Consider the following 15,664-nt stretch of genomic DNA (forward strand, 5'->3'; position numbering starts at 1 on the left):
TTTTGTCAATTGTGCATTTAAAATTGAAAAAAAATGATGAAGATAAAAATAAAATGAAAATTTAATATCTAAATCATAAGATTTATATTCATCATTAGAATATTTTCATCTATAATGACTTCTTAAAGTTCATTTAAATATTTAATAAAAACAATTTAATAAAAAATATATAAAAAAGAATAGGAAATAATTCTTAAAAATTTCAAAGATAATTGAAAAACCTGAACAAATTGTACTATCTAGTAAATAATTAATTTATATATATGTTTTCATTTTCGAATTTGAATATGCGTTCTTAAATTCGTAACCGCGTTCTCGCAACTATAGCAGTATAGGCGTATTGCGAATTAATCCGCGTGCAACTTCAGGCCTATGCAGCCTGTGAGATCTTCCATAGTGAAGATATACGTAAGCAACATACATACGTATGTGCACCGTAAGCCGTGTTAACTATTAGAAGACACATCGACGAATTTCAGCTGGCGCGCGAACTGATCTGGACCTATCTCTGGATCTGTGTAGTGCAAAAAAAAATGTATCGTTGTTCGCTGCGCAAGTGGCATCCGAATTCAGTGTATTCGACGTGGTCGACGATCACTTGTCATCAGGGAAAACCTCGAGAGGACAAAGTCGGCAAGATTTGAGGCCGCTGATCGAAGACGTATCTGATACGTATACACAACGATCGTGACAGCATACGTAGACGAGATTACATGGCGAGTTATTCACGAGGGCGATCCTCTCGACAATCCGAGTGAGTGATACAATTATTCCTTTAATAGAATAAATCTTCTTCTAGTAGAATGATTCAATTTGACATACCTTCTTTGTCATCCATTCTTGATTTTGAATTTTTTTTTATTTTTACAAATTGATTTAAAATATTTAAATATTTTTCTTCTTTTCTTGAGTTTGATTATTAATTGTCACTATATAATTTTGTTATTATATAAAGTTTAATATATATGAATAGTTTGATTTTTTCGGTTGTTACGTGAAAATCGATATTCGATGGAGACAATCCACTGTGATGATAGAAAGTTGCGTCAATCGATATTTACAATCGTTGATGCATCTCCGTGTCACAGTCAACAATCGTTTTCGATCGATATTTCTACTGTTTGATTATCGAAGATTATGATTCATATCGATGAGATTACAATCGTTTGTGCTCTATGATCGGAATGTTGGTAGACATTAAATCGATAAACGCGTAAATGTGCAGTCGAAACAAAATTTATACAATTTTTATTTATTTATTATATATTTATTTTTTATTTGTTGATAATTTTTTTCAAATTATTTTAAACGAAATATTATTTTTAATTTGTTATGTTAATTAGAATAATTTTTTTTCTTATAGTAATTAATTTATTACATGTATATCGATCAAGTTTATATTAATTTTAATCGACTTTTTAATATTTAAATCGTTATAATTATTTTAATTGATTATGTTAATATTTTGTTATTGAGATTAATTGAATTTTTTTTTAGCATTTGTTGAAAGCATGTTTTGTTTTTAATTTAATTATATTAAATAATAACTTAAATAACTTAAATAACTTAAATGTAGGAAATATTTTATGAAGCAGTAGTTTTAAAATATTGATTAAATAATTTAATATAAAAAAAATGAATATTTCGAAATATTTCCGATAACATTCTTTAACCAATATTGATTTCCAAACCTGTTACACAATAAGCGGTCTCTGATATTGATCTGATTGTATCGCACGTGTTTTCTTGTGACAATCGAGAAAATCATAAGCAGATATATTTGTAATTATTGTTAATAATTTAATAATTAATAAATTTAAATACATGTAATAAAACATTACATATTTTGGTAAGAAAAAAAAATAGAAGAAAAAATTTTTTAATTTAATGTACGTTAAATAAATATTTGAAAAATAATATTTCCTTCTCTTACGATTATAAATTGTATAAAATTAATTAAATTTATTTCTTAAATATTTAAATAATTAAATATATCATTTAATAGTTTAAATTTTAGAATGTTATCTTCTTTTTTCTTATCTTTCCTTTTTTTTTTTACTTATAACTTTCTGTATAGTGACACAATGGACGATGATATTGATGACAAAGATGACTCGAAGCGGTAAGCATTCAATTATTAAAAATCAGAATATTAACTTAAATATGAAATATCTTTTCTCTTTTTTTTCAGGAAATCACGTAATTTGAGTGAGAAGAAACGAAGAGATCAATTTAACATGCTTGTAAATGAGCTTGGTAGTATGGTCAGTTCGAATACGAGAAAAATGGACAAATCGACAGTGTTAAAGTCGACAATATTGTTTTTAAAAAATCATAATGGTACGTTACTTTTATTTTTCCGAAATTTTTAATTATAAATGAAAGAAATTGTATTCAATATTAGTCCAATATTCAATATTGATCGATTTCGATCACGATTATATCTAATTAATTTATCTAATTAATTTTGAAAAAAGAAATTTTTAGAAAAAAGTTTCAATTTGAATTTTGTTTTTCTTATAATTTATTATAGTATATTATAGTACATTATTATAATTATATTGATTTTTTGATTAATTATTATTAATTCTGAAATTTAAAATGATATAGAGATAGCTGTTAGATCAAGAGTGCATGAAATTCAAGAAGATTGGAAACCATCTTTTCTATCAAATGAGGAATTTACACATTTAATACTAGAGGTACATTTGTCACATTAATTAATTATTAAATTAATTACATTATTAAATTCGATTATTATATGCAAAATCGCATTCAATTTAAAATATTATGTTTGTTGACTATAAGCTTGAAATTGTATTTTTAATTATTGTGATTTAGAAAAATTACAAATAATATTATTAAAATTTTAACAATTAATAATATATTGTACATGATAAATAATTTTTCAATTGATTGATTTGAGCATTTACTTTTTTTAAAATGACTATTAATAAATATTATATTAATAAAAATATTATATTAATCAAATAAATAGAAATTCATGCTTTCATTTTAAAATGATTTCAAGCTTAAATAAAAATTTTTAGACTTAGTATTATTGATGGAACGAATTTCGATGTTATATTGTTCAAAGTTTTTTATTATTAAAAACATGAATAACATTTCTTAAATGTAGGCTCTGGACGGTTTTATAATGGTATTTTCTTCAAGCGGGCGCATTTATTATGTGTCTGAAAGCGTCACATCTCTTCTTGGATATCTTCCAAACGAATTGGAAAATACGACCGTTTATGATATCACGTATCAAGAAGATCAATCTCCTCTTTATAATGTACTATTAAATCCTGCTATCACAAAAGATCGACGGAATATCAGAGAAGGTAAATCTTTGAAGAAAAATAGAAAAATAATTATGTTATAAATATTATTTATATTTATATTTATAGAGGACAAAATATCTTTTTCGTGTCACATTAAAAGAGGAGGTCAAAATATTGAAGAAAACCCAATATACGAGCTTGTGCAATTTGTCGGATATTTTCGTATGTAATTAACAATTGTTTATATAATTTTTCCATTAATATTGATATTATTATCTAATATTTAATTATAGGTTCTGATGTCGATACAGAAGTGGACAATCTGCTTCCTAATACAAAATTCGGAAATACTACTGGAAAAGATACAAAGTAATTTTTTTATATTATATAATAAAATATATATAATAAAATATATTGTTGTTCATAAATCATTAAATAGTAATTAATATTAAAATTATATCAAAAATTGTGATAAGATAAAAAGAAATAATTCACTTTTATTTGTATCATAATTTCGATTTGCATCACAATTTTTAAAATTTAGTCTGTATTTATGAAGGAATAAGTATTATTAATTATATTTAAAAATTTAGTAATTAATTTATTTTTAATATTACTAAAATTTATCAATAAAACTTATGTTATTAATCGAATCATATTGCAATAAATTCATTTGTGTCTTCTTAGATTGGTTTTCGTGGGTACAGGACGCCTCCAGACACCTCAATTGATCCGTGAATTATCCGTGATGGACAATACGAAATCGGAATTCACCTCACGTCATAGCCTCGAATGGAAATTCTTGTTTTTGGATCATCGAGCACCACCCATTATTGGTTACTTACCATTTGAAGTATTGGGTACCTCTGGATACGATTATTATCATGTAGACGATTTGGACAAAGTGGTAACATGTCATGAATCACGTACGTATTAATGCAAAAGTAAAAAAAAAAATTGCTGATAAATCGAAATAACGAAAAATTTATTTATAGTAATGCAAAAGGGTGAGGGAACCTCCTGTTACTATAGATTCCTTACGAAGGGACAACAATGGATATGGTTGCAGACTAGATTCTATATTACGTATAATCAGTGGAACTCAAAGCCTGAATTTATCGTGTGTACGCATTATGTCGTTAGTTATATCGATGTGATCAAAGAATTGCGCAAAGAATCGCAGAGTTTTAATAAAGAACAGAGTCAAGATGTTATAATGTCAGTAAAACAAGAACAGGTAAATCTAGAAAAATTAATTGTACAAATTAAAGTCATTAATTATATATTATCGAATTTTATATAACATTCATTAATTCAAATGCATTAATGTTTAGGTAACAACATCATGTCCAGTTCCTCCAACACAGTGGCCAACAAAGTCATCCAAGACATCGAAATCAATACCATCAAACACTCGACCGAGACATCATGTCGAAAGCTCTGATAGTTCGTCAATATCAGCCTCAATGCAAAGTTCACCTCATTCGCAGATAACGCATATTTCACGTTCAAAAGGTACATCTGCAAACAGTTCTGTTGCATCGAAGACTCAAATGCTTCAAATAGATACTAGGCATCAGCAGCAACAACAACAGCAATCTCAACAATCTTTGTTGGAAGTGGATCAAAGTTGTATTAATTTCATGGAACATTCACAGTATGCGGGAGTTAATTTGCAATCCGTCAACACAGATTTTGAGACTCCTTCCGTGCCGATTATATCTTCATTACCAACGCAAGAGGTAATAGCATATTTTATGATATTTCTGGAATAGATTTTTTTTTATAAATGTTTCTAATTTTAAATTTTTTATTGAAGTATATAATTGAATCTTAGAAATAACACGTTACATTTTTCTCTTTTGTTTCAAGAGTACGTACGTGTAATTTCAGATGTTACATCAGCAAAATATCGTAATGACACCAGCGCAGAATCAAATTCAAGATGAATTGCAACGAAAACATGAAGAACTGCAACAATTAATAATGCATCAGCAAGAAGAACTGAGAAAAGTATCGGAACAGCTGCTTAAATATGGAATTTTATCACTCAATGTGAGTTTAATTAATTTATTCAATTTATTCAATAATTACAAATTTAACAAATTTAAATTAATAATTTCATAATTCTATTATAAAAATCTAATTCTATTCTCATTCTAATTTATATTAAAATTACATTATATAATTTTATTACAAAAATTTGTCAGATTTATTATCCAATTTACATAATGTTTCTTATATTATACTTCCATCATAAAAATACAATCCATTTGATAAATTAACAAAATTCTTTTAGACGGGAATGCCATACAATGCCACCAACACGTGTCAACAAATAAATAGATGCAATACAACCAATTCGAACGTTCAATTACCAACATCAAGTAGTGTGCATGGAGTGAACGTTCTTCCTCTTCCCATCACAGTTCCAATGCCTATAGTGCCTATAGAATTCTTTTCGCATTCGTTAGCAGTGAGTCCAGTGCCAATGTCTGGTCAAGCTCAAGGTAACGTAGACACGATGATTCAGCCTCAACAACAATCACATCAACAACTACAGCATCAGCAGCAACAATCCCAACAACAAGGACCAACTCAACAGAATGGCAACCAGCCTGATCTCGTGCCTTTTCAGATGTGTCCGCATCAAGCAGACATGTTGTATAACGAGATGGAATCAGCTTCGAATCAACAAAGATCATCGCAGAATTAAATAAATTGAATATATGTTCGTATTGAAATTTATTTATCATGGAAGTTGGAGTTTGAAGAGATATTCGGTAAGAGAAATATCAAGGGACCTAAATATTTAATAATCGTTGTCGAAACGATGTAATTTTGTAATTTCGCTTGTAATTGCAATGGATACGAAGGATTTCATATTTTTATACAAGTGAGTTGTACAAAAAAATATTCCGTCTAGGGAGCAGTGTTATAATTAGAATGCGAATTGGACGGATTTTGTAAGTCTTTCTTCTTTTTTATTTGACATAAAAAGATTAAAACCTTTAAAATTTATTTTTCAAATTTATGTTATTTTTTTTTCTTTTTTCTTTCATTGTAAATGAATTTTTATCTAAATTTGATAATTGAATTAAAAATTTTTATTACAATATATCAAATTTATACAGTTTTAAATTTTTATCATTGAAAATTTTGTTAAATAATTAATTTTTAAATATATTAGAAAAATATAAATGCAATTAATTGCTAATTTAATAACATAATTGTAAGTTTAATTAAAAAAATATCATTTATATTTGAGAAAAGAAAAAATTCAATTCTTCTGTAATATTCAGTTTGCAATATTACAATAATATAAAAATTTTCTTATATTGTGTTTTCATAATACATCCGTCCAGTTTATATCATAATATCATAATAACGAATCACTACTTCCGTTATTTATTTGTAATCGATATTTTTATTTTCTACTCTTCGAAATATTGATATTTATATCTTGCAAAGAGCCATTTTATGTCTCCCATATCGTATATACATATGTATAAAAATTTTGTATAAAGTTTGTCCACTCATCGTTTGAATTTGAAATGGATGTGATAAGAGATGATAGCTGTTTAATATGATTTATAAAAGTACAAAACATATTTGTAATTGACTAGTTTAATAGAAAAAGTGCTTATATCGAAATATAAATAAATTTATAATAATTTATACTTTTCAAATTCTAGAAGAAAAACTTGAAATATTAAAAAAATTCATAATGAATAACCTGGATCCAAGAATACAAACGTTTAATTAATTAATAGAAGAGAATCAATATAATATTTAATAAAATGTTTTAAATATTAGTTTATTTGATAACTATTTAGTATAAAAATTCAGAAATTAATGCAAATGTGACATACTTTTTTTTTTCTTTAAGCTTTTCAATTGGATTCTTGATTAAATGCATTTTATATTTCAAATATATGCCTCAGATGATCAAGGATCAACAAAGGAAGTTACAGATGATAAATTAATTTCAAATGGATAAATTATCTTTTCATTTGCATTTATTTAGAATCTCAATCAATTTAAAATAAATAAGTGTTAAAAATCATAAAAATCATAAAAATCTAGAAATAACAACGATTCTCTAAAATTATTTTACATTACTAGAATAAATTATATTATAATTTTTAAAATTTTTATTCTTTAAAACTATTTATCATCAATGTAACTTTCATTATCATTAATATAATTATTTTTCATATAATTATTTTTTAATCCCAATATTTTTATGGAGAATAGAAATTTTTCAAAAACAGGGTATATTTACATACGTATATATATATGTATGTATAATTAACGAAATGAAAAAGTAATATATTTTGTTGTAAATGTATCATAAATATTTGTATGTGTCTATAGAGGAACGATGTTTTATTATATCCGTGAATGTGCATCAAAATCAATATATTTTATGATCGTTGTTAAATGGATATACATTAAGATAGAATGAAAATTATGCTTATTTTCTAATAGTGGAAAAAAATTTTTAATCTTCCAAATTTCATATACAAAGCTTAAAATTAATTTTTAAAATATCATAAGAATTTTGAAGTTTTAATTTTTTTCCAATTATTTTAATATAATATATTTTATCAATTATAATATATTTTTTTTAATTTTAGATTATAAATTATAAAAATTTTTATTCACTATTAGAAATAAATAGCAAAAAAGAACTTTATTTCATTCTATCTTATTATACATATACAATATACAACAATATACAATATAGTATATTGAGGAATTCATATACATTTCTATTAACTGGACATGTCACGATGAATGTGTCTGGCTATGACTATTACATATTAAGACAATAACTTTTTCCCGAAAAATGATTGTATATGATAATATAAAAATTTTAAAAATATATACATATCTAATGTGCAAATAAAAATTCCTAAAATTAGTAATGAAATTATTGAGGTAATATTCATCTTGAAATTATTACTTACTCTCATTCATTTTATAATTTTTTTGTTACATTAAATATTTCATTAAATATAAGTATTGTTTATATAATTTTAAAAGAGAAATAAAAGTAATGTAAGCACAAGGAATTTTTTAAAAATCAAGATAAAATTTTTATACTATATTATTTTTCATTTTTATCATTTATTTGTAAGGAAATTTTTTTTATTTTATTTTATCGAAATTCGTACATTTGTATATTTTTCTCCAACTTTATTTCCACTTCAATTTGCTATAAAATTAAATTTACGATTTACTTTAAAAAATATTTTTAAATATCTAGATATCTGTATTATATATATTGAGAATTAAATTTTATCAATCGATTAAATCAATTGTAATTTTTTACAATTAATTTCTATTAAAAATTCTCTTAAGAATTAATCACTTAAATATAAATCACAAAAATAATATAGAAATTAATCATGAAAATTGATTTATTATTTATTATTTAACATAAAAACATTTCTTCTTTTCTGTTAAAAAATTGTTAAGTACTTTATTATTAAACAACTTCTAATTCAACTTCTAAGTTGTGTTATAATAATATCCTATGTAATACATTAATATAACATGAATATAAGGTGAGTAATCGATAAAATAACGTATAAAAATTATTGTTTAAATTTTCTCAAAGCATCCATCAAAATTTGTACTTCTTGATTCACATTGTATACGAGACTCTCGATTTGATTTTTACTGTCGATTATATTAATACTTTGAGTATACGAGTCATATCTCACCGCAAATGATTTTGGTATAGTCTCAGTGAATTTTCTGGAATCAAAAATAAAAATTATAAATCAAAAGAAAAATATGATTTTTCATTTAATAAGTATGAAAAAAAGAATGTTATTTAACAAGTTGTAATAAAATAGACCAATCTTTATAAAAAATAAATCTCAATCAAAAAAATTAAAATTATAAATAGACAAAATTTTTATTTCGTTTAATATTTTTTCGTTTCCATGAAGGATGGATAAAATATTGTTTCAATTAAAATATTATAATTTAACATAATATTTATATTTGTGATGAAATGTATTCGAAATAATTATATGTAAAAATTATATCGACTTAAGAAAGTATATAAACAATTGAATCTTATTTTAATGTATTTTAAGATTAAAATTCTTATTATATAATATATATTATATAATATAATATAATATAATATTGGATTATTGCATAATTATTCATAATATAAAAAAAATTGATATATTTTTCTTAAATGATTTCGCAAATTCCTTTCGTTATCAAAATACAAATAATAACAAATTAATGCTTTTACTTAATATTTGAACATATTTTATTAATTATTTATTTATATTATTTATTTATCATAATTCTTATCTATTTATATGATGATACATTTCACATAATTATGATATCCTATGAAACTTATTTGGAATAATTAAAATTATTTACGATTAGAATAATATAATAATCTGACATATTAAATTGCAATTACAAATTCAAGTGCAAGATTTATTAATAGTAATATCGTTTTATCGTATCGCCTAACACAAACACTCATAGATGATAAAATAATCATTATAGCTGCAAAATTATCATTCTAATTCTATTACTCACATCATTTTCTGTTTAGCGTCTTCGAAATTTTCAGCGACGAAATAGACAGGTTGGTATTCGGTTATTGGATATTTTTGCAAAGCTGTGCTCGCCGGTTCGAATGCTCGTAATTCTGGTTTACCGCTCAAACAATACTCGAGTTCACCAAAAGACGAAAGTAATCCAGCACCATATGCTTTCAATTCTCCATTTTGCCGGCATAGACCGTATTCAACAGTGAACCAGAAACACTGAAATAAATTTTTTCCTCATTCCTATTATTCGTTCTGAAGTACAAAATATGTAAAGTACAAAATATTGAGGAAGATTAAAAGTGTAATCAAAATTTGACGAAGACAAATATATGTCTAACTTTGAAAAATATTTAAATATAAAAAATAACGTGAGATAAATACTAAAGAAATTTTTTTTAACGTCAAATCTTTCAACAAGAAAGTCTGAATCCCGGACAATAGTTTCTTTAACAAGTTTGACGAATAAAATATAATTAATAAATAGGGTGCAATTAGAAAGAAAGATTAATCAGTATCGATTAATATACAAAATTTATCCAAATTTCAAAATGAGTTAATTGTTACCGTGGCTAATTTTTCGATGTATTCGTCAGGAGCACCGAGAGAAGCCAATCCAACCACTTGACAAAATTGTGCGAACGATGGATCGGCAAAGAGAGGCACGTGACCTAATACTTCGTGGCATATATCTGGTTCAGGTGTGTATAATGGCTTACTGCTGTGCCTAATGTATTGCGTGGAATGAAATACTCGAAAAGCCAGACCAGCAAGAAAATCTCGCGAAGAAAGGAGACCAGCAACTGGTCTTAGAGTGAAGCCGGTACAGTCTGAGTAAAAATGTAAGAGTATCATAAAATGAAGAGAATATAATGTATAGTAAAATGCTGGAAATTATTATTTTTTTTTTTTTTTGCGTTTTATATTAAATACTAACGAAATATTATTTTTCATTTTATGAAATAATTAATACCTTTCAAAAAGTTTGATATGTCTTCTAATTGAGGAATATTGTCCTCTCTATAGCCACAATTCTCAATCAGGAGAGGGAACACGTGATTATGCTCTTTGCAGGCATACTTGGGATAAAGTTTCGTTAAGTTTCTAAACACCGTACCCCACGTCTCGATCTCTTCTTTCGTGTATTCTACTCTTGGTATTGGTTGGCCACTAATAATATAATGATATTCGTAACCTTTTGTTTGTAAGTGTTCGTTTATATATTCTTGTTTCTTGGGACAAGGATGTACATATTTTTAATAATTCTTCTTTACGAGAATTTTATATTGAACAATCTTCGATTATTGAAAAAACGAAACTTACTGTTTGTAATTGTAAGCAATGTCGGCGAAATATTTGCGCCGTTGTCGATAAACCGGATCCGTGAATCCAGGATGGTCGCTGTCCAACTCCGCTCCATAGGAGAGAATTTGATTCGCAAATTTGTCCAAATCCCTTATCCTTCGTGGAAACCACGGTACAGTTCCCATATTGTCGTTATGGTTTCTGATAGATACGAGCAGCAATATTATGTAAAATTACATAAGACATAGAAGAGTTCCTGTTTCTAAGTATCCAGCAATCATCATTTCTCTAAAATACCTGGAAATGATCGAGAAGTAACTGCATTGTTCTCGAAGTTTCTCGATCACCGATCCAAGGTCTCCATCTGGCGCGCACTCTACCATAAACTCGTACACGTTGGGCTGACGAAGAGAACTTCTAGATTCGATATGCAACAGATTAACTTCATATTCCTGTAAATGTGATGGCCATTTAAGATTATTGCGAAAGAAGACGAATTAATTTCAGATATCTACAAGCGCGATCGCTCGGTTGAAATTATTGAGAAAGGAGTCGAGCGATCGAAAGTTCTAAACGTGATATTGTCGCCTATATTAAATAATTTTAATTTTGAGTGACATTGATTATTTTCGATTATTATTTTCGAAGAATGAAGCGTGATTAACTTAATTTTTATGTGTTTTATTTTATTTCGTTCATTTTATAAATTAATTGCTCCGTTTTAAAATTTTGCAGTTGAAGAGAAAAATCTCATCTATTTATAGCGATTGTACGTGTACTTGATACACTTACTGTAAAAAGCTTGAGATATCTGGCCAATGCTCCAACTGAATCCTCTTCTTTAGGTGAGAATATCAGGCAAGTACTTTTTGCAGAATCCCTGCCTTCCTTGATGTAATTTCCTCCATGCACCAATTTAGGCTTTTCAAAATAGTTATATAATATTAATAAAATATTTTTGTATCATTTTTATAACTTCAATTACTTCAATTAAGCTATTTCAATTACTTTCAATTTTGTGAGATAATTATACAGTTTATTTTAAAAAATACATAATTTCAAAAGAATTTTATCTTCGTGAGATAATATTAAATCTTATTAAGCATAATAAAATTCAAAAAAAAAAAGCAATTATATATTATATTTATCTCTAAAGTTTTGAATAAATGAAATAAGAAACGATTAATATCAAATTTACCATTAAAAGTAATTTATTGTAACTTTATCTTCGTGATAATAAAAATCTTCCTTATATTACGTAAAAATTACTATTAACATATAAAAGACAAAGAGAATCAAAATATTTTTTTAAAAATTGTTTGATTGGTTAAAAATTAAATATAAAATTACATGTTATTTAATTTTATTAAAAATTGAAATTTCTTTTCTCGTTTAATTAAAAATATCTAATAGATCCTGTTTTACATAGTTTATTATTATTAATATAAAAATTTAATAAATCACGTCATGTTCAATTTTCAAAAATCGAACTCTATAAATTTGCACCATAAAAAATATATACACACCTTTTGAACTTGAATAACAAGATAGTACACTACATTTCAAAAATAATAAGAAATAACAATTATTATATTAGATATAATAACAATAATCAAAATAAAAAATTCAGAAAAAAATGGAATAACTACAAAAAAAATCGACAAAACTCTTTATCCTTACTTCGCACATTATGATCAAATATGATTCGATATGATCACTCGAGTAAACAAAAATGAAATTCTTCCTTCACGAAACACTTTATTCGTTTATCCGAAGATAAGTTTAGAGAAACTATGCTTCGTTAATCTATTACCCGTCTCCTATATATCTCCTATACATGGACTTCCCCTCCCTCCCTCGCTACTTTTCCTTCGCTATTCAATACATTATCCGATATTTCATGGGAGAATTAACGGAACATTATCCTCCAAATTATCAGTTTCAACTTAAACGCATTGAATCATTTGGGAAAATTATATCGATACGTTATCGATAAAATTTCCCGAAAATAAAAATAGAAATAGGGAAAAATGAGGAAAAATTTCATAGTCACGCGTAATTTTTCGCTTGTTTTGCATCATAATAATTTTTGAAGATGTCAAAGTCGATTTCATTAATTGAAACGTTTCTTCGAACTCGCACAGTGAATGTAAAGAGATACGCGTGCTTGATGTGGATTGTAAAAAAGATACAATATGCTTTCTCTTATTGTGCCAATTGACGAGTGATATGGAATAAAGGAAATTATTTACGGTATATTGAGATACAAATGAAAGTATATACACAGTTTGCAATAGATTGAAACGAAAAAAATCAGAACGAATATTTTTAATATTTATCATCGTTGTTTTTAATATTTTGGAAAAATTTTTCCAAATTTCATTGCGTAAGAGATAGTTTCTTTTGTCAAATTAATTTTTAAATTTTCAATCAAAAGTCTATTTAACAATTTTTCCTATTTAAAAATTAATGTTATAAAAATAAGATGATTCAGTCGTTGGAATTTTATCATCATTATGCTTTCAATAATCGATCAAGATCAAGATTAACTTGATTTGATCTTAGATCTTGTTTATGCTTTTCGATTTTTCAAGGTAAACTGCTTTGTGACACGACACTAGGACCACGTGATTTCATTAACTATCAGTATCCTAACGTCTGTGTATTTTTCCTTAATTATTTATTACTTCTATTTTTCAAATATTTTCGAATATTATTATATTTTTCTTTACGTGATAAAAATATATTTTGTCAATTTTTAACGTAACGTTTATTCATAACAAACTTGGTAATGAATTTATTAGAAGCTCATTAAGAATATCATTAAGCGAAACTATTGTGAAACTAATAGAATATCTTTATCGGGAATAAGAAATTAATTCAAAAATTTAATTTACATTGGATTGTGAATTTTTCTGAAGACGTATAGATAAGTTAATTTATTGATTATTTTTATATAAATATAAAAAATATAAATCTTCAAAAAAATCTCATGTTATTCAACAATACATTTTTTAAAAATCTTCTTATCAATATGCGCGAATCCAATTACACATATATTAGAGAAATATAGAAAGATAATTAAATGATTATATAATGTTATATAAATAATTATGTAATATATATGCGTTGCAAATTATGTTATTTATATTATGTTTACATTTTATGTTTATATTTTATTACGTTATGTATTATAATTACTGATTTTTATAAATTCATTAATATTCTTATAGAACCTAATTACTAACATTTACAATCTTTGAATTATAATTATAATTTTTGTTATATTTACGTTATATTTTACGTATTATATTATTTATTTATTATATTTTGTATTTTATATAATTTTAATTCGTTGTTGTACTCTTTGTTATCCATATATTTTAAGTATATTGTATGTTATTTATAGACTATAGATTAAAAGGTTCTACTCTATTCTTTAATAAATAAACAAATGATAGTTTTTAATAATTCCATAACCGAGTTAAAATTTTTTAATTTTATAACATTAAATTTCTATCTAATATTATTATTATTCTAAAATTTTCTTTTTATAATTGTAATACAACATAAAATAATAATACAGTAATGTAAATTAAGTTTATAAATGTTGAAGCTTAAAAATAAATACATACCAACAATTCCTCCATATTATTCTAAATTACGCTCTAGATAACGTATACATGTATAATATGACGAAATAAATTTTAATCATAATAAAAAATATATTTCTTTTATAATAAATAATAAACAACATAAATCTATATAACAATATAACTGTATAGTTTATTATTATTTAGTTAATTTTCCAAACAAATGGTAAATAAATAAATTTTTTTTCTTACCTTATCAGGAAGTGAAAAAAATTCTTCATCTGAAATGATCGATTGATCTTTTGATATAGGTTTCGCATACATTTCGATGAAAAATTTTGTCAAAGATTTTTAAAATCGATTCGTAGTGATCACGATTTTCACAATGCAAATGTCTTGATGCAACTGGTTCTTGTTGCGACGTGCTTAAGAGTTTTAATAAGATTCCGTCACACAAATATTCTCGATTGCGAGAATTAAACTACTTTAACGCCACGCTACTTTATTGCAAAAATATGTATGACTACTTCATAAAACGATATCGAACGATCAAAACGAACAATATTTTTTTTTAAATTATAACTATATTTATTAAATTTTTTAAATTATTATCAGTAACATCAATGAATGATTTCATTGTTTATATTTATTATTATTAACTACAATATTTGATTTAAAATTATTACTATTTGTATAAAGAGAAAGATTTCAGATCTTTCATTTATTAAATAGAAAACGAGACTTCGCAGATATTCTTGAAAATTTTTCCAACGATATAAAATCAAATAAATATTAATTAAGAATGAATTGAAAGAATATTTTTTATATCTGTAAAAGCAAAAAATAGTAATAAAATGTAATTTAAAATAAAAAGAGATACAATATTGAA

At 25.0% G+C, this 15,664-nt stretch overlaps 2 protein-coding genes across 5 annotated transcripts; one reads left to right on the top strand and one right to left on the bottom strand.

Moving 5' to 3' along the window:
• The first annotated feature begins 612 nt into the window (after positions 1–612).
• Positions 613–8,220, top strand: LOC107994898 (circadian locomoter output cycles protein kaput). 2 transcript variants are annotated; one of them, XM_017052026.3, is made up of 12 exons: positions 613–754; positions 2,078–2,122; positions 2,192–2,340; positions 2,611–2,702; positions 3,140–3,344; positions 3,411–3,506; positions 3,578–3,653; positions 3,972–4,210; positions 4,280–4,521; positions 4,619–5,026; positions 5,178–5,339; positions 5,584–8,220. In XM_017052026.3, the coding sequence occupies exons 1-12, from the start codon at positions 714–716 to the stop codon at positions 5,998–6,000; spliced, it is 2,172 nt and encodes a 723-aa protein (XP_016907515.1). In that variant the 5' UTR covers positions 613–713; the 3' UTR covers positions 6,001–8,220. The 2 variants fall into 2 exon arrangements, with proteins under 2 accessions (XP_016907515.1, XP_061941183.1); XM_062085199.1 differs by lacking the exon at positions 2,078–2,122 and having other exon boundaries at positions 621–754.
• A 472-nt stretch (positions 8,221–8,692) lies between these two features.
• Positions 8,693–15,253, bottom strand: LOC107994899 (protein henna). 3 transcript variants are annotated; one of them, XM_017052028.3, is made up of 9 exons: positions 12,863–12,985; positions 12,709–12,737; positions 11,975–12,103; positions 11,480–11,634; positions 11,201–11,383; positions 10,851–11,047; positions 10,445–10,707; positions 9,867–10,096; positions 8,693–9,050 (listed from the first exon to the last, which is right to left on the bottom strand). In XM_017052028.3, coding segments are annotated over exons 1-9 (1,350 nt in total). In that variant the 5' UTR covers positions 12,864–12,985; the 3' UTR covers positions 8,693–8,887. The 3 variants fall into 3 exon arrangements, with proteins under 3 accessions (XP_016907517.1, XP_016907516.1, XP_016907518.1); XM_017052027.3 differs by lacking the exons at positions 12,709–12,737; positions 12,863–12,985 and adding an exon at positions 15,028–15,253; XM_017052029.3 differs by lacking the exon at positions 12,709–12,737 and having other exon boundaries at positions 12,863–13,011.
• Positions 15,254–15,664: the final 411 nt, after the last annotated feature.

The sequence above is a fragment of the Apis cerana genome, linkage group LG1 (genome assembly GCF_029169275.1).
Source record: "Apis cerana isolate GH-2021 linkage group LG1, AcerK_1.0, whole genome shotgun sequence".
NCBI lineage: Eukaryota > Metazoa > Arthropoda > Insecta > Hymenoptera > Apidae > Apis > Apis cerana.